The sequence below is a fragment of the Acanthopagrus latus genome, chromosome 19, assembly GCF_904848185.1.
Source record: "Acanthopagrus latus isolate v.2019 chromosome 19, fAcaLat1.1, whole genome shotgun sequence".
NCBI lineage: Eukaryota > Metazoa > Chordata > Actinopteri > Spariformes > Sparidae > Acanthopagrus > Acanthopagrus latus.
The window spans coordinates 3,779,303-3,806,865 of NC_051057.1; the positions used below are offsets into that span (position 1 = coordinate 3,779,303).

The following is a 27,563-nucleotide window of genomic DNA, read 5'->3' on the forward strand; positions in this document are numbered from 1 at the left end:
ATATGCAAGCAGACGCGTTTCCTAGGACCAGTGGTGCTAGGAACCCTATTTTTTTTTTTTTTCTTTTTGCTCAGATTTTGGCTTTTAAAGGCTGTGGTCTTAAACTTTTGATCAGCGGATGAACAGCCTATATCAGTTTAACTGTTGCTTTAAAATAAATTGCTTACTCATATTTCTTTTTTTGTGTCACTCCCATTTCTTCTTTTTGCGTTTTGAAACTCTACTTAGAACCTTTTTAAGATCCAACATTGCAAAATGTAAATTCTTGCAATTTTTCAGCTGACCTTAAAATTTTATATCAGGAGTCTATCTAAGAGAATCTAAGAGAAACTTAGTATAATTATTGTCAGTGTCCTCCTGAGGACAGCTGACGAAGTTTTTACCGATCCGCCACTATGTGATGCTCTGGTGGCTGTCTAATTTAATATTTGGCACTGTGCCCACACCATAATAATTATGAAAATGTAATTCATAGAGATGCTATAGAATCGCCCATTTAACTTACACACCAAAACTGACCAGCAGGTGGTGCTATTTTCAATGCAAAAGCGTTTTTGGCCCATAAATCCCACATAACATGTCGCACATTATTAAGCCTTGTATCGACGTGTTCCCAAAATTCAGCTGAATAGTGTGGTGTAGGCCACTCCCATTTTTGCTGTAACTTTCCATTCTCAAAATCGCCACAAATGAAATATGTACTTTTTCGAACTCCTCCTAGGCAATTTTACCAATTTGCACCAAACTTTGCTTGTAGCATATGTGGACCCTCCTGACAAAAAGTTATCAAAAGAATTTTGATAGTCCATAAAACGCCTGAAACATAAAACAACAATTTCTTGCACATTATGTTGAAAACAGACAATCTTGCATATCTTTACAAAATACTGTCTAAATATCACATAAATGCTCATAATTGTGTGGTATGGCCTAATGATGGTCTGTGTAAAATTGGGTGCAAATCGGCTAATAGGTGGCGCTCTGGTCGCAGTCTAATTATTGTCAATGGAAAGTAAGTGGGGAAAATCTTCAAACCCTCTTCAAAACTCATAAATTTCAACCTCTTCTTGCACCTTATAGTTTGAGCTACAGACACCATTCCACCTTTAAAAGAGTCAGAAGATCTTGAACTATTAGGCAGCTTTTTAAAATCTTCTACGGTTTTGAAATCATCACAGTTTTAGTTTTAAGGATTTTTAGCTCTTCTTCTGATTTTATAATCGGTGTGTATTGCGTGAGGTAGAGTGCGTGACATCATTGCTAGAGTGGGGAGCTGCTGGAAAAACTGGAGAAAAAATTTGCCAGAGAAACTGTTGATGTGTTTTGAAACCATCAGGGGAGTTTGAGCCTACCACTGTGCGGGAAGCAGGAGGGTTTGTGAGGCTACTGGACGATGATACTTTTAGTTTCTTCCTGAAACTATTTCATTGCATCATGCCTCATTCCCTTCAGCAAGCTCCAGAAGCAGACCATCGACTCTGTTTTTGTCCAGGGAATCTGCAGCAGTTCACACAGTTTTTCTGACTTCAGTGTACATTACTTAATTGTGGAAGTAGCAGGCAACCGACGGCAGCATGCCCCAACACGCTGGCTGCGAGGGCCCGTTCTTCACTGCTTGCAGCCTTAATTTTAAATGTATCTATATCTTGGATGGTCACAGCAACTGTCTTATCTTAAAACGTGATATTCCCAGGTAAACCCCCATTTCTGCGGCTGTTTTCACAGTGGGTATATGGATTAAAAAAAATTACTATGTGTACTATATGCTCATGAGTGCACCTTAGTCGGAGAGTGGTATCAATCTTCTCATCTTAAGTCATTTACACAAGGAAACAACATTCAAATATGAAATAGTCATCTGTGATTATTTCACATCAAAACTATTGACATCGACAGTGATGCAAATTTGTGACATATATAAGCTCTAATATGTGAATTTGGACACATATATTATCTCATTAAAATGATACTCACAGGTCAGTTATAGTGCAATGTATTGATACACTGAACATCAAGTTTACAAAACTAATCAATCAAGGCAGCAGCAGACCAACAACTCCCATTGCCGTTGTAGTTGATGGATTTGAAGACGGCACAGATGCATGGAGCAGTTTCAGGTCCCCACTGACAAATTGCACATTGAGAAATCAAGGTCACTCAACCTGAGATACTTTTGTGACTTTTGTGACAACTGTCTTTAGGATTCATACAATACAGGGTGATGACAAACATAGGCCCTCAACAGGTCCAGCATTTTCATGAGATGAGACATAACGTCCATTTCTCTCATCATGATTGGTTGATGCCTACGTTCAAACTTATTCCAAAAAAAACACCAACAGCACTATTTTGTGTGTGGAAGTATGACAAAAATAAACAAACAAAAAAAGAAATGCAAATTATTTGCACATAGAAAAGACTACCGTGTGTGAAGGTCTTAACTCTCAGCAAGAAAAAGAATACAATATTGAACATTTAAAGGATATATTGGTCAAAATAAAAATCCTATTCATGTGAGTTTGCTTCATGTATATCACTCAAAAGCACATAAGAAGGCTTTATGATCTGTTGCACATATGATACATTCTTTCCATTTATTTAAGCAAGGAAAAACTCGACAGACAAGCCTTGGAGACGGTGAACCTCTGAGAAAGTAGCAGAGGATCAATCCCTCATCCTTTATGGACAGACGTAGAATATATAGATATACAGAACTATCTGTAGTCAAATTGAGATATTAAAATAGATTAATGAGATTGTTTGTTTAGTTCAGGTAAAGTATGGCGCATTCATACACTCAAAATGTAGAATATATAAACCATGCATTGTAGCATGTGCGTCTTTCTGCTCCAGGAGTCTTCAGACATAGACATGAGGGATGAACAGGAGCTGTGCGACAGCCCAGTAGAGCTCCTACAAGTAAGCTTCTACTCAACAATCACCATGCATTTGCCTGAGACAGTGGGGTCTGACACAGCAGGAGCTCTCTTCTCAGAAATGTATGGCCATTTCTGAGAACAACAAATGCCGTATGGCATCTCATTTCCTCCCCGTATTCATGTTGTGTGATGTCATTCTGAATGTACAGCGCATGGCTCTGCCTCTGACCAAGCTCTGACTCAGTTCCCATCATCCTGCCGATGTCAATAAGAAGGCTGTGCTGATGCCGACGGCCACATTCCAGCGAGGCCTTAGGCTTGAAAGATGCCTCTGGGGTGGAGGAGAGGAGAACAAGAGCTATTCAGCTCTCACTCACCATCCGCAGCCATTCATCATCTGATCATTTGAAAGTGCTTCAGGGAGTAGAAGCAGGAGAGAGGAAACTGACGCAAAAAAAGCAGTTAAAGGACTATTTACAGAATTTGTTTATTTTTTATTTTTTAAGACCTTTCTCAACAGTTTTGTGGTTTCCATGGATTTTAACTGTTGCTTCTCATTAATTACTCAGCAAAAATGGCAGGTTAGTGTGTCTCTAGAATGTTCTGTGCATAGGGGGGGTTGCTGGCATGGCTTTGTTGATGTGGGCTGCTTCTGACCAGCAAAATAGTGTGCCCTTTGATGCTCAGGAAGTGCAGTGAGTCAGGCAGGCGGTGGTTAGTCAGCGTTATTCTCTCCATTTTGTTTGTGTGTGCATTTTGCCTGACTTGCTTCTCAGCCTCTGTGGCAAATTGTGACCCCCTTCTCTCTTTCTCTGTCTGCCTTCCTGTGATACAGCTTCAGAATGGTACAGGCTCTCAGTTCAGACACCTCCCTGCTTCATCCTCCTCCTCTGATTTGAGAGCAGGAGGCACTGTCTCCACTGACCATGCTGGAGACATCCACCTGACCAGAGGGGAGCCCCGGGACGAACTCTTACCTACCTCTACTTCTGACACGTCTCTGCCCCCTCGCCAACCAGAGGGCCCTACCTGGAGGTCCCAGGACCACCAGAAGTACAGAGTTTTTCCCCAGGAAGAAGACAGAGCTGATCTCTGTGGAGGCAAAAGGAAGCTGCCCTCTCCTGAAGGAGTGGTCAGGCAGGCCAATCTGCCCCAGCCCCACACTGGAAAAGAGAGGAGGGCAGAGGAGGAGCAGCAGCAGGAGGAGGAGGAGGAGGAGGAGCAGTGGTGGGTGACCAGACAGGGGGCGGCAGTGCAGAGCTCAGAGAGCCACATGCTTCAGGAGTGGCAGAGAGAGGAGGTGTATCGGAGGGAGGAAGGACACTACCCGGACAGTCAGAAGAGCAGGGCCATCAGTGGCGGTAAGAAGAGCAGAGGAAGAAATCACACCATCTGTCTGAGCTTTTTACTCCCTGCTGTCATTATAACATAGATATCAGTCTTTGGAGTTTGTGATACAATTTTTTTTTTTTAGCATTTCCTCCTCTTTGTTGTTTACTTTCTTTGAATACGACATAAAATGATTTAAAAGAAATGTTCCTGTGAGGGCCACAGATGTAGTTAGTATGACAAGTAAGTTGGTGTTGAACAGAAAACAATAAAAGGTGAAAGACATGGAATATTTAAAGAGCTGACTAAATTAGTACAACTTTTAATTTGCTTTTTGTGGAAAGTATGTATGTAAGTATGCTTGTAAGGATGTTGGCTTGGTTAAACATGACAAATTGTTGCACATGTTGGCATGCCAAAATGTTGTAGCCGCAAGGTATTGTGTGGATGTGGGTACCACATGCACAAGTGCATCCACCATCTCAGACCCGTCGATCCGGCGAAACTCCTTGGACAAACCGTGAAATGTGTTAAATTAGTCCTGCGGTCAAAGATGATGGTTGTACAGGTGCATGCCCTTCTCAGATCGGGGAGCTACTGTCATTACGAACGTGTTAGCATACTGTTATTAGCATTTAGCATTTAAAACACAGTTTTTCTTTATTTATTTTTATACTTTTTACACACTAAAGGGAGCAATGAAGTTTGTGGATTTTCAAGAAGTAAGTTATTCTGGATAGAGGAGTGAAATGGGCTTGAAATATATACAGAGCAAAACTGTCAGACTGAATAAACAACAATCAGCAACAATTTCAGTTATCAACAACCATGTCTCATTCAACCACACTTCTGTGAAACTGTCCCATGCAGATTGTGTGTGCCTTTATGTCTGAGCATCTGCAACTCTGAGCCAAACAGTTTATTGGCTCTGTATCACTGAGGGCAGACACATCAGTCAGATGATTGTTGTTGTGTAGTTGTTAGTGCAGAGCAGTATTGATGCACAGACAGAAAGCAGGCAGAAGCGCTTCGACAAGCAAGCTCCAGTGTTTCGACGGTGCAGAGTGGGTAATTTGATTAGAGCTGTGACAGGGAGGTTTGAAGCTGTGAAAAGCATCTGCCCTGCTTCTCTCAGAGGGATGAGGGCCTCAGTAGGAATGAAAGATGTTTGCTCCCATGCTCTTTTGTTTTGCTTACTTTGCACTGTGAGAGTGATGACTGTACTTAAATGTAAAAGCCTGCTGAGTTTTTGAAATATCGTGTTATTTAGAGGAGTCTATCCTAAATGGGGAATCGTTTGATAATAGAATTATTTGGACATTTCCTCTTCTTATTCACATAAGCCCCTCCTAAACAGAAATGTAAAATCTATTCCACCATGGGAACCATTTTGTTCTGTAGATGCTGTCATGTTATTGATTTCACTCAATCCTTTGTGTGTGTATGTCTGCTCATGTGCACAGAGTTGCTGGAGTCCACCGTGGTAACATCCAGAGCAGCGTCTCGTCTGCCCAGGACTGCGTGTCAGCCTCCAGCGGCAGACGCACACGTGAACGACAGCAGACCCACAGCAGGCCTGGTGCAGCCTGAGCAGGGAGACGAGCTGAACGACATGATGACAGCCAGACACATGTCCATCAGAGACAGGTGAGCCCAGCTGTGTGGTTAGCTCGGAGTTCAGTTGTTGTTCTCCTGACTTTGTGCGTCCAGAATGTTGTTTTACTGCAAGTAAGCTCTTTTAAACATTTTTTTTTTCTGACTACATCAGATCGGCCTAAATATTCCTCTTCTGCATGAGGTGGTCAGTAAATAAAGACAACAGAGGCATAGATAAAGGAAGAGGTTTCCGTTGGCTCTCTGCATGACCTGTGGGTTAGATGGACACAGAACATGAGATAATGAGCAGAAAACAGCAAGTTGGATGCTTGTTAGGGTTTTCACTGCTGCTGCATGAGTTCAATATTGGCAATAGCAGTATGTTGGAAATTCATTCATTCATTCAACTCCAAAAAATGCCCCTCCTCCCTCTTGAACAACAAGCATGTTAGCAGCAAAATAGCAGTTATTGACATACCTGAGACCGACAAGGCTAGTCATATGTACACTATGATGTACTGATGAGAAAAAATTTGACCTTGATGGTCCTGATTGCTTCCAACGTTACTGGCATGACAAGGAGATCCCACTTGAGATGTTTTCTACGCGGCACAGTGGAGGGGGTGCCATCATGATCTGGGGTCCTTTTTCCTTCAATGGAACAATGGAGCTTCAGGTTGTGCAGGGGCAGAGGGCATCCCTCATGACTGAGGGCCCTCCTCTGTGTGGTAATGACTGGGTTTTTCAACAGGACAACGCTGCAGTTCACAATGCCCACTGGACAAAGGAATTCTTCCAGAGGAATAACATCACTCTTTTGGGCCATCATGCGTGTTCCCCTGATCTAAATCCAATTGAGAACATTTGGGGATGGATGGTAAGGAAAGTTTACAAAAATGGACATCAGTTCCAGACAGTGGATGCCCTCCGTGAAGCCATCCTCACCTTTAGGCGCAATGTTCCCACTAGCCTCCTGGAACACTCACATCAAGCATACCGAAATGAAGTTTTGAAGTGATCAACAGGAACGGTGGAGCTACTCATTACTGTGTCCTATTTTGTTTCTATTTTAGGGGGGTTTCTGCATTTTTTTAAGCTATGGTCTTAAACTTTTTATCAGCTGATGAACAGCCTATTTCAGTGTAATTGTTGCTTACTCAAATTTTTTTTTGTGTCAATCCCATTTCTTCTTTTTGCATTTTGAAACTCTACTTAAACCTTTTTAAGATCCAACAGTGCAAAATGTAAATTCTTGCAATTTTTCAACTGCCCTTAAAATTTTGATGAGGAATGTATTTCACTGTGTGCTTGTGTGCTAACTGGGTTAGCTGTTAAACAAGGCCGTTGCTGCCGGGCTGTGTGAGCTGTATTAGCTGCTGAACTACAAGTTCAGAGGCTGTGTACTGTGAATACAGTTGTCATTGCTAACCATATTCAGCTACCCCACGTCTCATTTACATATAAGAAACCACCTTACATTATCATAACTACTGCATTGCCCGTAGGAAGCATGTATTCCTATAGAAAAGTGGATTAAGTAGCATTTTCATGGATGGCCAAATAAGGCTGTGTTTGAAGGTGGGACGTCAGGGAGTAGGAAAAAGTAAGATTTTTTACTGTGAAAACCACAAATATGTTTAATGAACCATTTTGATTACTTACAATGCAAAAATAAATTGTTGTACAAAGTTATATGTAACTATTTACATTTAAATGCGAGCAATGCCTCAGGCTCAGGTCTCGCTCAGCTTTCCTGCCTGCTCCACATTCAGCAGTCTCCTCATTGTTTTGACTCACAACACAAATAGACAACTACATTACACACTAAACACACTACACCAAATGCTGCATAATACACTAACTATACACTCAAAACATGCTAAATGTCACAAATCTCTCAACTCTCAAAACTCACTATCACTATCACTGTCACTCTTCTGCTGCTGTCCCTCCCACAGCTTCCCCTGTTCCTCAGCAACCAAATCACGCGTTTTGCCATAAGATTTTGTGATTGGTTGGTGTGGTGCCTTTTTCCACAAATAGGAACGTGTTTTTTTTTGTTTGTAAACACTTCCTGCTTGCGGAAACTTTTGTGACAAAAGCCTGTTTTTACAGTTTCTTCCTGCACCAGACACAAAGCAAACGTGACGGCAATGTTCGCAAAAAAGCGTGGCGGACATTATTTATCGTAAATCCAGTTTTGGACGCGCTGGCACGTCCGTAGACTCAGGAGGTGGTGCGTCCTTGTACATCTGGATCTCCTCAGACTCGAACAGATTTGGTCCGGACTCGTTCGGTCTCATTAATCCACAGCAGTCAGTTTAGATGCACAGAAAGGGACCGAACCACCAGCAAAATCCGGGTACAGCTTGCGCCGCTGCAGGTATAAATCTGCTTATTTCTTAAGGTATGTCGTTGGGGTGGCCTCTGCAGTGACTGGCTCTGGTATGCACGTGGCTATGGTGTGCAGTGATTGGCTCTGGTTCACACGTGGCTATGGTAGCTATGGTGGCTATGGTTGACAATGCTAGCGGAATTCGTAAAGTATTTGTGAAATAATTTATTAACGGTATCTTTGTAGTCCAAACAAATCCGACGTTGCACACCCTTAAAACATGCAGCAGCCATGTTGAAAATCTCAGGTTAGTCTGATCCTGATCTGCAGAGGGATTTGAGGCACACACGCACACACACACACACACACACACACACTCCTTGATTTTATAGAGAGGTGAACAGAAACATTGAACGTCATTATTGTCAGAACTCACTGCTGTCAAGCTAGAGTGTTAGTATTTGGAATTTCTGGCTGCACTGTCTCTTCCGTTATTGTGCTGTTGGCAATATATTTGTCTGGACTTGTGAAAGATTCCAGTCATGTACAATGATGTGCATGAGCACAATGTATGCAGACAGACAGGTAGCTTGCATAGGTAAGCAGACAGGTAGTCTGTCCAATCATTTCAATCAGTTCTGGAGATAGGGAACAACTGGAGGGGCTTCTGAGAGGCCTGTGCCAGACACAATACTGGATATTTGTATATTATTTGTCAGAGCATCTACTTACTGTGGGTAAGAAAAGGTTGGCAGATCAGTGATTCTATATTAGTCATTTCTATATTTTCAGTTTTGTTGTTTGAGACTTTGTTTCTAACAGAAACTAGCAGGAAGTCAAAGCCATGTTGCTGAATTTACTTTATTTTTTATGTAACTGTGATATCACATATTTCAAAATGTACTGTAGTTTTTTAGCCAATGTTTGGTGTATGTGGGACTTAGTGAAGATAAACTACATTGTATGTGTTCATGAAAATGAAGGAGCATGTCACCTTGTGCAGTAGTGTGGCTCACTGGTGTGTTTTTATATGTTTTTATCATCATCACACTTATCCCTGAACATGGCATTCTGTTAATTAAGCACACACTGTGTGTTCATGTTGACTATTGTTTGAATGATATAAAGTCATTTCAATGCATTTTAAATGTCCATTATGTAATATTTAACTGGAGCTCAGTATTGGATTCCTTGAAGAATTAAGTGATGTTTACATAATTGGTTATGTCACATGGGTTAACAAGCACAGTCTGCTGGGCTCGCTCTCTCTATTGATTGATGGCGTAATGGAAGCACTGGTGTGTGTGCATGTTCTGCTTGTACTGTGACATCTCAGTCTATGACCATGTCAGGACGTCTTTGGATTTAACTGCAGGCAGGGTCTGTATTCCACATACAGCTGGCGACATCTATTCAGAGTGACTTTCATCCTGTTATTTGGAATCCTGGGGCAGAACAGGGCATCCCCTCACTAGGTCACAGAGGGGTGGTTGTGAGAGGGGCAGAGGGCACTGCCAACACCCTGCCCTTTTATTATGGGTCTTGTCTGCTCCCTGCTAAGAGATGAGAGCTCAATAATCGAGCCCCTGTTCTTGTCTCTCTGTACTTCACTTGTCATCTTATAATCCTCCATGTGCCTAATCTGTCAGCCCACTGTTCTACATGTCATTTGAAATTCTATATGTCCAAAAGGTGATTTAAACAAAAATAATTACACTCTCCCAGCCCCTCATACACTGACTGACATCTCTAAGTGATTTTAATGCATAATTGTACTTAAGCTGTCACCCGTATGTTTATACTGCACATGAGCCAGAGATTCATAGTATTTGTAACTGTTGGCCATTTTGTTTACCTCTGGACAGAGCAAAGGTCATTCCACTTTATCCAGTCGTTATGCTCAGCTAATATGCCAGTATCTGCTCTACTGTTGATGCAGAGATAACATGAGATAACATTTGTATTATCCAGCGAGCAAGAGATCATATCTCTCAAAATGACGATTTCTGTGATTAGAGATGTTTATGCTGACCAAGAATAAAATGTAGTTGTTAGAGGAGATGATAAAAACATAGATATATTGATAAGTAGCAAATCTGATTTACTGAAACCGTTTCAGTACTCGTTTTCAGGATGCTGTTGTGCATAACACAAAATATAGTCTTGTTATATTGATTTTTTTATTTCAAAAAACAAAAATGTCATGCCTTCCATATATGTCATTTTGTCTTTGTGGAATTGAGAATGGAACTGAATATTCATATTTTTAAGGTATTACATTGACGTATGACGTCACAGTTTCATGGCACTACTTGATAGTACACAAACACTTTTCTGACTTCATCACAGATACACTCACTGAACACTGTCAGTGCTGTGAGTACGACTCTGATCAATTTGAAACTTTTAATCATGATTAAGCAAATTTAAAGTGATTTCCAAAATGACATTTTTGTTTTTTTGTGTGTGTTTATTTGTTTTTATTAAATCATTAACATTTGGTTATGAGTTTCTCTCTCATTATGACCTTAATCGTAACTGTTCTCTCCTTGTGCTCAGAGTGGCTTTGTTGAAGAAGAGCGGTGAGCAGGACTGGAGGAACAGGATCAATAAGAAGCAGGATGTGGGGGAACAACACACCCAGCTCCAAGAGGTGGAGGAGAGCTTTAAGACAAAGGTAACCACCTGACCTGCACACATCAGCAGAGCGGCCTGAGCCAGGCGGTCTTTGGCTTTTCTGTCAGTCATGTCTGTTATTCTGCTGTTTATAGTTAAGACTGTATGCTCCATTGATGTTACTAGTGCACTGCCTGTAGGAAGTATGCACTCCTATAGAAAATTGGGAGGTTAAGTAGCTTTCTCATGAATGGCCCAAGGAGGCTGTGTTTGAAGGTGGGAGGTCAGGGACATTTAGGTTTTTTGTAAAATTCAATATTCCAGGGTATAGTTGGCCGTTTTTGACTTTTTTTTAATTTTACCATTATATTTCACCTTAAAAACTGTTTATCTTGCCTTGCTTGGTGTCACTACTTTCAGTACAACCTCACATGTGTGACAATTATTTTGTCGTTTTGACATACTGTATTAACACAATGGACCTAAAATCACCAAAAAAACCATCAAATCCGAGTAGGAAAAAGTTAGATTTTTTTACTGTGAAAACCACAAATGTGTTAAAAAAACCATTGTTATTACTTATAATGCAAATATAAATTGTTGTTTGCTAAATTTGTGCATATGTGACATTTACAAAGTTATATATAACTATTTACATTTAAATGCAGGCAGTGCCTCAGGCTCAGGTCTCTATCTCTACCGCTGTTTTTGTCACCATCACTGCTGCTGTCTTCTTCCACCTCCGTCCCTCCCACGACTTCCCCTGTCCCCCAGCAACCAAATCACGCGGTTTTCTATATCATTTTGTGTGGTTGGTGTGGTGCCTTTTTCCACCAATAGGAACTTGTTTTTTTGCTTGCAAACACTTCCTGCTTGCGGACACTTTAGGGACAAAATCCCGTTTTTACCGTTTCTTCCTGCACCAGACACAAAGCAAATGTGATGGCAATGTTCGCAAATAAGCGTGGCGGACATTATTTATCCTAAGTCCGGTTTTGGACACTCCGTCGAGTCAGGAGGTGGGGCGTGGGGGTGGGCTAGCAGCTAGCTACACACGAACATCCACAGATTCCGATTCCAGTTTGTTGTCCTTGCGTGTACGGATCTCCTCAGACCCGAACGGATTTGGTCCGGACTCATTTAGTCTCATTAATCCCCAACAGTCAGTTTAGATGCACAGAATGAGACCGAACCGCTGGCAAAAACATGGTCCAGCTCAGGCTGCTGCAGGTATAAATCTACTTGTTTCTTAAGGTATGTCGTGGAAGTGAGCTCTGTGCAAGTAGGCTTTTGCTGTAGAAATCTGCAAATGCACCTGGTAACAGTTTTGAATATCTCTAAACAGAGAGGGTGTGTTGTCCATGTCTTTGTCTTTTAATCTCTCTGTCTCTGTCCTCTGTTCTGTCTCAAACTGATTTCATGTATTTCAGTCACGCTGAGTTTATTTCAACTGTATGGAAGTGCCCTGCTGTCAAAATGACATTTAATTCAATTGAAAAATATATTTTTCTGGTAATGAAAATTATTTTTAATAGTCTCCATTTTCAAATGACAGACAGTGTCAGATTAAATTGCCAGCTAATCTGTCACCATGTATCCGTTTCCATTTACATTCTATAAGTGCCGGGCTAAAATAAAGACATTACCCCCATGCAAATGTCCAATTTGCATTTTCATTTTCAAGTTTAGGTTGTATTTTCTCACTCAGTTTGAAAGCATTCATATCACATCTAATTTAGCTTTATGTCATTATCCTGTTATACTGAGGAGTTTATCATTTTGTTTTGATAGCAGTGATAGCATTTTAAACTATGAAATTGGATTTTGGAAATTTCATAGTTTTGTCAAATTAAGTTTCAATTTGAAATCAATTTGATTTCTTTTTCAATTTTTGCAACCATAGACTTTCATACAAAGCATTTCTTGTGTGTGTTTGTCATAGTTGTATTGAAAAGAGATTATAAGGATCAGAGTACATTTAGCCTAATGTAGTGTCAGGTACACACATACTGAGATGGAAAGTCTGTATTCAGCGCAAAGAGAAGATCATTCTCTTGTGTACAGTTTTCAACCGTTTGTTTCACTGCTAGGACTCAGTGACGGTGATGACTAACTCTCCTGTGTGATGTATCCTGGCTTCATGTGTTCTTCCCACTGAGCTGCATGTTACATGTAACTTTTCACTCTTCTGTTAGCCGTTGTCTCTGTTTGCATGTCCTTCACCTTTTCAAAAAATAAACCCGTTTCATCTTCTGCATGTTGAGTGGCTTTCTGTGTTGGCATCCTCTGTTTACTTTAAAGGGAGAGTTTGAGTTAGACTGTTTTGGCTTCCAGCTGCTCATCAGGGTTTGTTCAGCTCAGCTGCACAACTCTGCTTGGTACATATTATGACTGTAGGTTATTAGCCCGTTTAATGTCTGTTAATGCTCTGATGGTGTTGTGATCTATTGCAATGGTCTGAATTTCCTTTTCCGATTTCCTACATAAAGTTCAGATCAGTACAAGTTAGGGGGAAGGACGTTATCAGGGCCATTGGACACAATTATGGGAATTTTCTGTGTCAGTTCAAAAAAGTAACACTGAAGATAAACAGAGTCAAACAAATGCTTGCAGCAGAGCAAATTAGGACTTCCGTTGTGAGGTTTTTTGATGAAAGCCATATATTGTACACAAGTCTTTATATTTTCAACAAAAATGTATACGTTGCTAATTAAAGGCCCTTAAAATTAACAAACAATTCAGAAAGTCAAAGTGGTGTCTAAAATGTGTATCAATAGTCTATAGGCCATTGATCATGTGATTTGGCCACAGTATCATTTTGGGGCAGCCTTCAGAAAACCTGTCCCCTCTCTGTAGGGGGATGAAGCGCTGGTGATGATCGATGAGTTTGCTGTGTCCGACCAGCTCTGGGTAAGGCCAGCATGCAGGGCTAAAATGACACAAACTGTGGTGATATTTATCAAGTGCACTCAAATTGGATTGGATTAGAGATCTGAATTCTACATCCTTGAATGCATTTCCTTGCTGCTAACACACTCTCTTGATAAATTCATCCTGTGTGTGTGTGTGTGTGTATGGTGGCAGTGGTGTTGGTGATGGTCATGGTGATAATGTGCTTATGGTGTGTTTCATTAAAACATCCCACCTCTGGATTCTGACTGTGTCTCACACACTGTGGATGTGTTTTCTGACCGTCCATATATTCAAGGTTTTACATTTGATTCTGAAATTGAATCCTTGCTGGGATATTTATGAGTAAAGTGAGCTGTGAGCGTTGTTTGAAAGCTGGATCATGACTGTTATCCTTCTCACTCTTGCATTATCTCAAAGGCCATAATTGTTGTTGACTTAAAATTATCTGCTATGTTCACTCCATTTCCAGCTACTGAATGCTTTAAAGGATGGTTTAAAGAAATGAAGAATTTGTCTGTTCAAGCAGACTCAATATGAATTTTAATTTAAAGCTTCACCAATCAATATTTTTGTGTCGACAATTTTCAACAAGTTCACCTGTACTGACAAACAAATAATCAACCAGCTCTGCAGTTCTCTTCTAATAAAACCCACCGTATGGTACCTGCAATGAACTACTGTAGCTTTTGAGCTGCTAGTTGTGCATGTGTGCATGTGCGTGTATGCGCATCCTTTCTCTTGCTTTCCTACCTCCCAACCCACTTCACACTGAGCTCTGTAATATAAACTCAAATCACAAACCCCGTTGTTTAATCATGCAACTTCATCATTTTTTTTGGAGCTCACTGGTTGATGTAGAGTATCTGTTGAATACCCGCTTCAGGAAGTGAGACTTTCCAAAATACTGCTCAGCCATACCTTTGTGCTTATTTGGCCCTGCGTTCTGTACAAACCCCCTCACCCTCCAGCTGCGCTGTGTGTCCCTCAGCTTTGGTATAGTAACAATAATCTGTGGTGTTCTGCAGTTCCTCCCAGCCGCCCGGCTTCAGCTTTTTGCCACTTAATGATTATCCCTGTCCCAAACCTTATGCCGCTGCAGCTTTAATGCCTGTGCAGAGCTCGAACTTTTTCCACCATCTTTTCATTCTTAGTCTCTAAATCCTCATCCTTTCTTACCTTCCTCATCCATCCCTGTGGTTGTGAAGGCTACCAGATCTCCTAGACCCATGCAGGTGGATGAGAGACACCCCTGGAGATGGAAGGTGATAGGTTGATATCATTCTCACTGTTAAAGGAGATATTGCATTTAAACACTTTTAGCAATATAAAAAAAGAGATGTTACAGTGCCCAGTAACCCTTAGGTGGATCGCTCCTTTAACTCTAATTGCAAGGTTTTTCAGTGTAACTGATCGTAACTAACTAACGCTCTCTTTTCATAGAGAATATCTGAGTCTGAGATGGAGTGCTACAGCATTGAGGCTCTCATGTCAATCCAGGAGAGGAAACAGCTGATTGTAGCCCAGGAGGAGGCCTGGAAGACCAAAGGCCACGGAGCGGCCAACGACTCCACCCAGTTCACTGTGGCTGCACGCATGGTGAAGAAAGGTCAGAGGGCATCGCCGGGTTAGGGAACAGAACACTTTCTCTTCAGCCTTTTTTCTCCGTCTCCTGGAAGTGAATGCACTCATGCAGAATTGCACTCAGTCATGACACCACAGAGAGCTTAGTCCTCGGTTCAGTCTCAACTCTCTGCCCTGAGTCCTCCAAAGCCCCCATCTCAATTAGCAGTCAGGGGAAAAGACTCTCTCTATTTGGGCATCTGCTGAGACTCTGTTCAGGCACAAAATCATTTCATGGTTGTAGTTTTTTCCTATTAGCCGCGAGGTAAGCCAGAGGAGGCGGCTGAGGGAAGATTTAATTTTGTGGCTTGAGGGAGTCAGTGGCTTTGGCCAGATTTTGGCTAATGAAGAGTGACGTAAAAAGGATTAGCGCCAGACATGTTTGCCTCAAGCCACTTCAAAGCCATCTCAGACAGTACCTCTGTGGCCTTGGCCACCTCTGAGGCTAGTGTTGTTCACACTAGTTCCAGTGAGTTGAGTCCAGTCAGTGATGCACTTCATTACTCATTTGCATTGCATGTGACACACACCTGTTGTTTTTAACAGGTTTTTGTTTCCCAGCATTGATAAACTGAAAAATTATGCTTCAAACAATGTACAAATGTAAAGACAAAAGAAGTAAAAAAAAACAATCTTTTATCAGCAATATTTTCATGCAAGCATAACTTCAAGTTATTCTGATTCAGAAAATCATCCATTCCGTAAGAATAACCTTGAACAGACCTTAACGGGGATCTATTTTTTTCCTTTCATTTGATTGGTTCACATTACGTTTAATATAACACATATGCACACAATGCCTTCGTGATGTAAAGTACAGTTTATGAAAGCACTTAGCATCCAACCAGAAGTGCAAAAAGAAGCAGTAAAGTGCAAAGTGTGTACAGAATAAATCGTGCACATTTAATAGTGCTCATTAAAGTGTGTTTACTCCTTTAGATGGCAGTAAACAAAGGGTCTTCAAGTGTGGTAAACTAAGCCAATGTTCTGGTAACATCACAGTCTTTTTCTTACTGGAACAGTTCACCCAAAAATTGAAATTCAATCATAATCTCCTCCCCCCATGCCGATGGAAAGTCAGGTAAAGTTTCATAGTCCACAAAACATTTGTGGAGCTTCACAGTTAGACAGAATTTCAGCGTTCTCCTGAACAACTGAAGTAGCTAGGGCAACAGAAGGACAGATGAAAGTCTCCAAAAGCCCCGAGATCCTAAATTGATCGGAACATTTTTCATTTATGTCCTCAATGCGTGATCAAGCTTGTGTACCCTCTTCAAAGTGGAGCATGCTTTTAGCTGATCAGTGATAGTGGAGATATCAGCTTTTAAAGGGGTGTGAATACATTTACCAGACTTTCCATCAAAATGTGAGTGACTGGATATATATACATTTTCATTTTTGGGTGAACCTGTCCCTTTACCTATGGGTTTAGACCAGCCCATGATTTGATCACAGATTAACCATGATGGTAACCATGTCACGCTTCACTGGTCATTGCATGTTCATGTGTGTATGTGTTCATACAACAGGGCTGGCCTCCCCCACAGCCCTCCAGTCTACATCCTCATCCAAACCCAAGAACAACAGCCTTGCTATCTCCAAACCACAGGAAGGTCAGTTTTACTTTAAATTTCCTCTGTGTCTGTGGTTCATACTTCAACACTCTGTTGTCCTCCGGTTACCTGTTATATCACACTGCTGTCATGTGGATCCGTTAAGGTCATTCAGCAGGAGTGCTCAGCTGCTGCTCCAATCTGATTTAGACGTAATGACATGGCTATCGAAAGCCGTCACCAGACACACTTTTTCCAAAACGCGTTCTGAATGCAGTTACTCAACTAAAGTGTCTTTGACTTAGATGGATGCTTGTGTATGATATCTAATTCTGAGCCGTAAATTAAATCCACTGATGTAAAATATAGAGGTCTTGAACTGATTCTGGATCAGATCTCATTTAAACACAGTGTAACTGATTCTCTTTGCTTCCCTTTCAAAAGACACAGAGGAGATGTCTGATAATGAAGGTGTATTCTCTTTTTTTCCATTGGTGTTGCACTGAATGGAATCTTCATTATAATCAACAAAACTTGTCACCAACACTAATTTGGCTGATATTGCTGTGACACTTCTATTATGCTATAAAAGCCTAATAGAACATAAATCACAGGGCAGTGTTGCTGTATGTGCATGATTGTGAAGAGCATAACAATTCATATTTAATGGCAGTTTTAAAAATGCTTGTGACAGTGGCCATGGCCATTAATTACCTACCTGTTTGTACGTTCATATCAACTTCATTATGAGAGTTCATGCTCAGTTTTTGTGTGTTTGTGTGTTTGTTTGTATGTTTCCACGCGCCCACGTGTGTGTGTGCAGAGATCAAGGCTGTACCAGATCTGAACCTCGAGTCCGACCTGAAGCTGGATAAACTGGAGTCATTTCTTGGCAAACTCAACAGTAAAGGTCAGTCAAGCAGGTTCATAGAAGTTCAAGAATCCTGTCTGATTTCCAATTAATAATAAGATAATCTATGAGTGTTATTTTTTTCCAGGCAGATATGTCTGACATGTAGTGAAACCTGTGCTAACAGTTTGTAACAGCAAGTGTGTTTTAATAGAGCCCCTTTCAGACATGCACCGCATTATGTAAATTAGATGAGAATTTAACATGTCCATCTCATGTGTGAATAAGCACCAGAGTCACTGAAAAGTAATGTCTACACACATTTCTACACTGCAAAAGTCTATTTGAAGACACTTACACAAGCAGCACAATGTCGAGATGAAGTGTCTTCTTCAGCCTTCATAAGAGTGCTTTCATAAAACATCACTAAATTATTCCAACGTCATTCCACAGTCATAATCCAAGCAGAGAATAGGAGCCTATAAGGATGAAACAAGCCTCAACTTGATGTCTTGATGTATAGTTCAGTAAGAATTACTTTGAACACACGTTATTGGGGATCTATTTTTTTCCTTTCAATTTATTGGTTCACATTGCATTGCATATAACGCAGGTGCACATGATGCCTTAGTGATGTAAAGTACAGTATATGAAAGCTCCTATAATACACACACAAAGGACCATCCTACAAGTTTTCCACCACAATCATAATCCAAGCATAGAATAGGAGCCTATAAGGATGAAACAAGCGTCAACTTGATGTCTTGATATATAATGGATTTAAAAATCACTGTCTGTTCTCCAACAGTGACGGCTCTCATGATCAGGTGCCTAAATGACACCCTCAGGGTGGCACTTACTGTAATGGTTCTGTCAGGTCTGAAAAAAGTTTTAGTGGATCATGTACACATGATCCATAAAAGCACAAGAGCAACAGACTTCTGTCATAATTTGTGCAAATTGACCACTGGGTGCCACAAATATCGCTTGATTCACTGTTAAAAAAGTGCAACAGTGTTGATTATGGCAACTATATTAGTTTTAAGCTTTAATCAGTGCTAAAACTATTCATCAGTTAAGATCCTCTCCTTGACTTAGAGCTAAGAAATCATTCACTAATATATTCCAATTAAATTTCTCTGTGATCTCAGAAACAGCTGTTTGACTAGATACTAACTGCAGTCTCAGAGCTTTTTCTGGTTTCTGGTTTGGACAAGTAAGAGAGATTAGATCAAGCATAATTACAAGCTGTTTGTCCAAAGATATAAATAAATGAACTCACAGGCTATAGAAAATAAGATCAGCAACACGTGATGTAGATTTAGACACAAAAAGCACTTTCACCTGACCGACCAAAAGGTTTGCTTGTGCCGGACAAATTCTAACATTAATTGTTAAGCTCTGAAGCTTGTGAAGTGACATTAGCCGATACACAGTCAGTCTTTTTCTACTAGCAAATTTTCCAGAAGTTGATACAGCTGACGACGCCCAGTAGCACTGACTTTAACTTTAACTTCATCAAATATATACTAAGCTCACATTAGAACTAACAGTGACTGTAGCTACCTGACCAAGGCATTAACAGCAGGATGGTATGTATCTCTTCAGGTGTCTCCCTCACTGCTTTGTGTTTTCCTTTCTGAATTATAAACTGTGTCCATAGATCTGTTCTTTCTTCTAACAAACAGTTTCATTGAAGCCCTCATGTGGTTGCTACTGAACCACATTTGGTTGGGGACAGCATCACCTGGGAATCTGCACATGTCTGTCAGACAAACCAGACACACAGTTGGTGGAAAATAACATTTTTTTAGAATTTTTTTAGAATGTCACCCACCACTTACATTTTTAGTCCTGTCTTGTTAACCAAAACAAAACAAAACATACACTTCTTCATTATCAGAGATGTATTTTGAGCTTGTCAGCTCCTCATCTTAGTCGAGGAAAAAAAGTTTCCTTTGTGACTAAAAGCAACAATGTGAACATGACATGTATTCATAAGTAAATAAAAAATGAAAAAATGTGTCTTATATATTCATATTCGTGCACTTTTTCTTTAGTAGACTGAATGAATTGTCGATATTGTATAATTCTGACAGAGCTCTAATCTTCTCTCTTCTCAGTGTCTGGACTGCCAGAGGCGACCATAACAGTCACACAGAAGAAGGTCAAGGAAGTGATGACGCTCGAAGACGAAACCTTTTCCAAGTTCTACCGCCAAGTCGAGGAGCTCCCCATCACTACCAACAAGATGGAGATAGACAACGACTTTGATGCCATCTTCGGCCCCCAGACACCAAAGTAAGCTCACTGCCAGAGGTCAACTTTGAAGTAACAACCCCGACTAAATCATCACTGTGAGACTTCACTTTTTCTCTGTTGATCCTTCACCTCTGACCTCTCCTTAGGCTGACCTCGGAGATGGTTCAGCACAAGCGGGCCGTGCGCCCAGCGCGTAACGTCCAGGCCTCAAGGAACCCTCTTAAGATGCTGGCTGCCAGGGAGGACATCAGGCACGAATACACAGAGCAGAGACTCAACATCGGCCTGCTGGAGAGCAAGAGGATGAAGGCTGAGAAGAGTGAGTGAGGATTGAAGAAGAGCTGGAAAGTGCATGAAGCCAAAACACTCAGGGACTCATCACGTGACAGGCCCCTTTGTCAACATGAGCTCTACATTTGCAAAATGATACTAACTTTAATTTTTGATGGAACAACAATGAATTAACAGTTCAGCCATAAATTAATCAATGATTTTCCTTGCTTGTAAGTAAATGGCTTGTCTTCAATGTGAAGCAGTGAGGCAGGGATTAAAGGAAACATTCTCTCAAACCTTAAAATTCATATATTATTTCTCCCTCCATGTTTATGGAAAGTCAGGTGAAGTGTCGTTTGCACAAAATTTGGTGGAGCATTACAGCAAAACGGCATTGCAACATTCTCCTTAATAACTGAAGTAGCTGGGGACTTAAAAAGATAAACCACACTATATTTGTCATCTTGTTTTCACCTTCCTGTCAGACAGTAAAAAGTTGCTGAACTTGTGACTCTGTGTGCCTTTATAAATGTGTCCCTGCAGAGATGCAGTGACAAACACATCTACCTTTTTGTGGAGCAGTTGGGTTGTAATCGTTGTCAAAGTCAAGTGCAATAAATGTATGTGTTGTCTTTTTTTCATAATATTAGCAAATAGATGTAGTCGCCTGCTCACATCCAGCGTTTGAAACAAAAGGCTCCCACTTGAAAATAAGAGGGAGCAGGAAATACTGTTCATCTCAAAAGCTTGTATGTTTATGGCAAGCTTAAAAACAACACCATCACATATCATGTCACTTCCTGCATCTCCTCTACAGCAATAAAACCCTTGAACTGTCTGGAGTGTTCTATGTTTGTTACTGTCATAGACGCCTGTCAGGCTTGAAAGGTGATTTACGCTCTGTTGACTCATCGGTGTACTGGGGGCCAAATGTGATGATTTAATGCTGTGTCTGTTTTCTCTCTGTGCTCTGCTCTGTTCGCCGCAGTGAATAAGAACTCTGGATTCTCTGACGTTGCTCTGGCCGGTCTGGCCAGCAGGGAGAACTTCAGTAATGTCAACCTGCGCAGCGTCAACATCTCCGAGCAGATGTCCAACAACAGTGCTGTACCTTACAAGAAACTCATGCTCTTACAGGTTAAAGGTCAGTTAAGTGAACATGCCCCTATGACCACACACAGACAGGTGCACATGTACTCACAACAGTGTTTGATTTAGGGTTATTTTACTGCAGCATAATTCCAGTGAATACAGAAAAAGATTTTGTGTAAAATAACTAATAGGTTCAATTGTAATGGAGCATTTTTAGTCAAATCATCTATGTAATACCCACAGTTCTCATCATGCCCACATCTCCACAGGCTATTGTTGTCAGAAATGTATCATGAGAAGTATTTATGAAAACAGTAAAGAGCACTGGTTCCGAAAAGGTCTAGATCTGGGTCCACATAGGCTAACTTAACCCCTTTGGGTTTATTTCCATTCGTCCAGTCTACCTGACACTTGATTTAAACCAAGGTTTAAATTTTCTTGCTATGTGTAAACACTGCCAACTCCTGTGCTGCCTGTTTAATATCATGTCACAAAATAAATACAGGAAAGAATTGCAACTACAGGGTAAAATTAGAGAAAAAACAAGTATTTTTTAACTTTTAACTAAAAGCGAGGCTAGTTTCTTTTTCTTTTTTTCGCTTTCATGTAGGTCATATTTTTGTTTGGCCCCACGCAGCATTTCACAGGAAAAGGTGAAGACACGATGCTGTGTTTTTGATAATGTTGGAGGTGGGAATTTCCTGAAACTCCCAGCTTCCGACCTCGAAGTGTTCCAGGTGCACGACACCAAAAGGGAACAAAAAACTTGGCTGACCGTGGCAAAAATGTCTCTTTAACAAGTGTCCACACAGTTTAACCCCCAGCAATGCAGCCTCCCTGCATTAGAAACAAAATAGGAAAACGATGATTTTATCGGGTATGATTCTGGTGTTCACCGTCTTATTTCATCTTGTTAGCATGAAATAAGACGGTGGCTGATAGGAGGCTGATGGAAATGTCTTTAGGTCTGCAGGTACTGGACAGCTGAACAATTTGACCTAATGATAGTGTCCAGTGTGTGGCTGTCCAGAGGTGACATTACGGCAATACCATGAATACCAATCTTATTTAAAACAAAACAAAAACAAAAAAAAAACATGGGTATGGGAGTCAATGGCAAGACTGACATTTCCTCATCCAAACTGAATTGTGCCCTGATCTTACACATACAATTTGTGTTCATTTATACAATAATATTTCACTGCAAAGAAGTCGGAGTTTGCCATTAAACTGATGAAGTATAAGAGTGTAGAAGTTAGAGATACTACACCTGAAGTTACAGACTGACAGAACTTGTGTTGTGAGTTTCACCTTTTATGATTAGCAGATTTACACAAAACTAAATTTTGTTCTACGATCTTTATGACAAACTGTAACAACACTGACCACAAAAAAGTTATTTGTCTCTTGCCTTTCACAATTGTACACATTTCTTTCTAAATAAGTTTCCTGGGGAACACTGGAATGGTGTTACATAGCCTCTCTATGCTAGCGTGCTGATGTTTAGCTGGCATGATTTTCACCATCTTGGGTAATTTTATTTATTATTTTTTTTGCTTTTTTTGTTTTGTTTTTCAACTTAAATTCGGGAAAACTGCACCCACAGTATTTAACATTTGAAGGGCAGCCACATGTTTACAGCAGGAAATCTCGCCAAATGCCAGGCAGCCACAAGTCCAGAAACAAGGGCATCTGTTGAAAACACAACACTTACAAAAGTTAAACTGAGGGCTGCCTCCTCAAATATCGTGTGACAATACAGCTAGGCAGCAAGGGATACAAAAACAATGTATCTACATTTTCCTGTTCTTTTAAATTGCTTTGTTTTGTAGAGAGATAAATGTGATGTATAAAGTGATGTTATGTGATGTATATAGAGTCAGCTTCTTTACCAGCAGTCACATTGCCTTGTTTAAGAGGATAGAAAAACACATAGCTGCTCCTATATACAAAGCTCTCGAGGATGCTGCTTCAAGGGTGTCCTTTTCAGGGGATATTTAAAATGGGAGATGAGAGTTTGTCTATTTTCAGTGTCTCTGTGCCTCCTCCACACGTCTGCTGGTGACAGTTGTGGCTCTAAATTATTCTCACCGTGTCACCTCAAGCTATCCTGGGCTGATCCTCTCCTCCAAACCCAACTGTCTTTAATCCTGCTCAAATCCACCGCACCAGGGGCACCGCTTTGTTCAGAGGTTAGCTGGCCCAATGTGTAGTGAGTAATGACTTAGAACAGCTTCTGCTGGTTTCTGCTTGGATCACCTGAAGGGCCAATAGGATTAGGAAGTAAATGTGGCTGCCAATTAATGGAGGTCTTGAGATTTGATGTAACTTGCATAGTGACTACTTTAGTGCTTGACAAGGTTCCTGCATGTACATACATGTCCATTGTCTAACGTTGATGGCTGTCACTTGTTGCCTCCACACCCGCTGTATGATAATCCAGGCATGCTAACAGTGATAATCAGTGCTGTCACTAATAAGCCACCTGTCTGCGTGTGTGTGTTTTTTCCTGCCCATGTATCAACAGGCCGACGGCACGTTCAGACCAGACTGGTGGAGCCCCGAGCGTCCTCCCTGAACAGTGGGGATTGTTTCTTGCTCATCACGCCACACCACTGCTTCATCTGGACTGGAGAATTCGCCAATGTCATCGAAAAGAACAAGGTCCAGCTTTGAGTGCTGCAAAATTCCACCAAAATGATGAGAAAACAAGCTTGATAGACTTGAGCTTCACTCGTGAAAACACAGATGGAGTGAGAGTGCTGTCAGATAGGACAGAACTCATTGTCCAGGGTGTAAACAAAGCCCTGGGAAGAAGCAACAATGGCACAGCACAGGAAGAAGTGTGTTGATGGAAAGGAAAGGGGTGTTTGTGTGTGTGTGTGTGTGAGTGTGTGCGTGTGTGTGCACGCGCACACGTGTGTGTGTGTGTGTGTGTGTGTGTGTGTGTGTGTGTGTGTGTGTGGTGTTGGTGTGATGTAACAGGAAACGGATGCAAAACTTGGCCATTGTTCAAAGCTGGTCTTATGACCTTTGATTGGCTGAACAGAGCACTGACCTCAAATCAGACAAAAAGGGAAGTCATGAGTCACATTATTTGTCTATTTTAGACATCCAAGTATGAACAGCATGTAGCTGTGTATGATATTTATTTACACAAAAAAAAACATCTGTTTTTGGAATTAAATGAACAAATCACCCATTGAATATAATGCAGTAAAGTTTTTCTCCATCTCTTTGCAGGCGTCAGAGTTGGCAAACTTCATCCAGAGCAAGAGAGATTTGGGTTGCAGGGCTAACTATGTCCAGCTCATCGAGGAGGGTGTCAGCACAAGCAGCCAAGCAGTTAAGGACTTCTGGAAGATTCTGGGAGGGCAGTCCAGTTTTCAGTGTAAGTAATCGAATCTGACATGAACCACGAGGAAACCGTCCCCGAGGCAATGACATGTGACCTGATTCCTTTGTCCTTTCTCTTGCAGCTGCAGGAACACCAGATGAAGATGAACTGTACGAGGGTGCCATTGTTGAGACAAACTGCATATACCGCCTGATGGATGACAAACTGGTTCCAGATGACGATTACTGGGCCAAGATGCCCCGTTGTTCTCTGTTGAACCCCAAGGAGGTCAGATAAATGGTTTCTGAACAGATTTCTTCAGTGTGTTGAGATGTAAATCAGTCACGCCATCAGTGTGTTTTTGTACACGTGGATTTAAACCCCTATGTGGAGGGAGACAGCAGTGCACCTTGATGCTGCTGGGTTTGAAAAATAAACTGCGTCTGTGTACAGGTCTTGGTGTTTGACTTTGGCAGTGAGATGTACATATGGCACGGAAAGGAAGTGACACTGGCACAGAGGAAGGTGGCCTTTCAGCTGGCCAAGCACCTGTGGAACGGCACCTTTGACTACACAAACTGTGACATCAACCCACTCGACCCGGGAGAGTGCAACCCACTCATACCCAAGTATGAAAACATTTAGTACAGTACGCATGTTTGATGATTTGATGATATTTACACTTCAAGACCTCATCTGGTGTCATCGATGGCCTTTGTATAAACGTGCGTTTAAAGCAGACATCACACCGTCTTCAGCTGTGGCGGCTTCTCTCCTGGCTTTACTGTGACAATCCTGGTATTGTCACAATGCAATTTGCCATTAGATTTGATGGAGATTTTAAAAAGCATGAACACCCAAATTTGTTCACAGCTTCCCCTGTTAATCAAGTCATCAAATAAAAAGTCTATTTGATTTTAAAATGAAATAATAAAATCTACTGCTGTTAGTGATGGAGATTCGTCAGCGATAACAACAGTCTGCAAAACCTGTTTGATGATTTAAAAATCCATTACATTTCATCATCACTTTATCTTTGCCTGTCTCTTACTATCTGACACAATACTGAAGCTAGACATCCAAATAAAGCTGAATCAGTTGATTTGCGAACGGTGAATTGTTTCTGTCTTCATAGCTTTATTTTTAAATGCAGTTATGTATGCAGTAGATCACCAGAGTATTCCAATTGCTCAATGGTCCACAGTGCTCTTAGTATTGTCAGATGACTGCTATAACTGTGTATTGAGAGCATTTTATTAACTAAAGGCACTGGTGCTCTGTCACTTCCTGTTCACCTGTAGGAAAGGTCAGGGCCGGCCTGACTGGGCAGTGTTTGGCAGACTGACTCAACACAATGAAACCACCCTGTTCAAAGAGAAATTCCTGGACTGGAGCGACTCCAGGAAAACACCAAGTCCCACAAAGAATACCAACGATCATGTGACTGATCAGAAGGTATCAAGGGTCACTTCTGTATCGTTAAAGTTGTGTTGCTATAATGAATGTGGCACACAGGACAATATACAGAATTAGATGCAGTCTGATTTCTGCCCTTCATCTTAACCCAGGAGCAGTCCATCTCGGATCAGCCCTATGCGTACGACACCTCCCGGATGCTTCCCCTCCATGAAGGGCCAGTCTGCACCAAACTGGATGGGTTCAACGTGGGGCGGGGCTACGGCCTGGTGGAGGCAGAGGAGTGGCGAAGCTGCGAGATCAGCACGCTGGCGGTGGAGGTGTGGCACATCCTGGAATTTGACTACAGCCGCCTGCCGCACCAAAGCATTGGCCAGTTTCACGAAGGCGACACATACGTAGTGAAGTGGAAGTATATGGTCAGCACTGCAGGTTAGCATCCCTTTCTTTCACCTATTTACCATCAAATACTGAGATATTCTGAAGCTCATGGACATTTTTCAAAGATTTTGTTAAATTGATATTATCACAAGTAATGAAAACAGTTGAATTACATTTGAAACGTGACAGTTGCATATTAGAGAAACAGGGAAGTATCTCTCTGCTATCAGTTGGGAGAAGACAGAACCCCGAGCAGATGAAGACAGCCGGGGCCGGGAAGGAGAAGTGCTGCTACTTCTTCTGGCAGGGCCGCAACGCCACTGTCAGCGAGAAGGGAACATCGGCGCTGATGACGGTGGAGCTGGACGAGGAGCGAGGAGCACAGGTATGTGAAAGAGTGTGTGAGCATGTCACCGTGAATCATCCTTTTTTTTGTTATTGTTGTTTTTTTGTCTCTCCATTTATTTTACATAGAACTATGTCCCCTTCATTCCTCTCCTGTGTGATCTGACTGTTCACCAGGTTCAGGTCCAGCAGGGGAAGGAGCCGCCATGTTTCTTGCAGTGCTTTAAAGGAGGGATGGTCATCCACTCAGGGAAGAGAGAAGAGGAGGAGGAGAACTTGCAGAGTAAGCCCACATCACTGCTTCAAGATAGTAATCAGTTAACACAAAGGTTCAGTCTGCGCTTTGCTGCTGTTCCATCATTTCCTGTGCAGCGTTGATTAACAGTCTGTTTAGACCTCCATATGTATTTGTAGTACTTTATCTCTTGAAGTTCTAAATGAATGGCTTTTTAGACTTCTGTTTACTGTTGTGATTATTTCTGTTGCAGTCATATACATTCATCACCTGCCCATGAATGACTCGTATATAGTATGAGAACTCATAAAGCTTAGAGAAGAAGTTGATTTTAGATTAGAAACCATCCTGAGGGATCAAAACAACTCACATAAGTGACTTATTCAGGCTATCAGGAGTTTTCTTCTTCTGCAGTTCTACACCAAACACATCTCACATCAACACATAATCATTACCTAAATGCCTTAAAGTGTAAAAAGCAACAATTTGTGGCAATCTCTGTCCCTGACTACTCCCTCTGTCTCTATGCCC

The 27,563-nt window shown here is 41.3% G+C and overlaps 1 protein-coding gene across 12 annotated transcripts in view; it reads left to right on the forward strand.

Moving 5' to 3' along the window:
* Positions 1-27,563, forward strand: part of svila (supervillin a) — an 84,369-nt gene that overhangs the window by 53,590 nt on the left and 3,216 nt on the right. For 9 of the 12 annotated variants that reach the window (XM_037078934.1, XM_037078935.1, XM_037078927.1 and 6 more), the window contains 19 exons: positions 3,715-4,240; positions 5,672-5,855; positions 10,699-10,816; positions 13,612-13,665; positions 14,874-14,930; positions 15,109-15,274; positions 16,818-16,901; positions 17,665-17,751; positions 19,815-19,992; positions 20,100-20,272; positions 21,215-21,370; positions 23,846-23,982; positions 24,562-24,709; positions 24,798-24,943; positions 25,109-25,284; positions 25,957-26,110; positions 26,224-26,503; positions 26,683-26,837; positions 26,975-27,080. In XM_037078934.1, coding sequence (XP_036934829.1) covers positions 3,715-4,240; positions 5,672-5,855; positions 10,699-10,816; positions 13,612-13,665; positions 14,874-14,930; positions 15,109-15,274; positions 16,818-16,901; positions 17,665-17,751; positions 19,815-19,992; positions 20,100-20,272; positions 21,215-21,370; positions 23,846-23,982; positions 24,562-24,709; positions 24,798-24,943; positions 25,109-25,284; positions 25,957-26,110; positions 26,224-26,503; positions 26,683-26,837; positions 26,975-27,080 — 3,085 coding nt within the window. The remainder of the gene's footprint in view (positions 1-3,714; positions 4,241-5,671; positions 5,856-10,698; positions 10,817-13,611; positions 13,666-14,873; positions 14,931-15,108; positions 15,275-16,817; positions 16,902-17,664; positions 17,752-19,814; positions 19,993-20,099; positions 20,273-21,214; positions 21,371-23,845; positions 23,983-24,561; positions 24,710-24,797; positions 24,944-25,108; positions 25,285-25,956; positions 26,111-26,223; positions 26,504-26,682; positions 26,838-26,974; positions 27,081-27,563) is intronic. The other 3 variants (XM_037078932.1, XM_037078938.1, XM_037078928.1) reach the window with 2 other exon arrangements.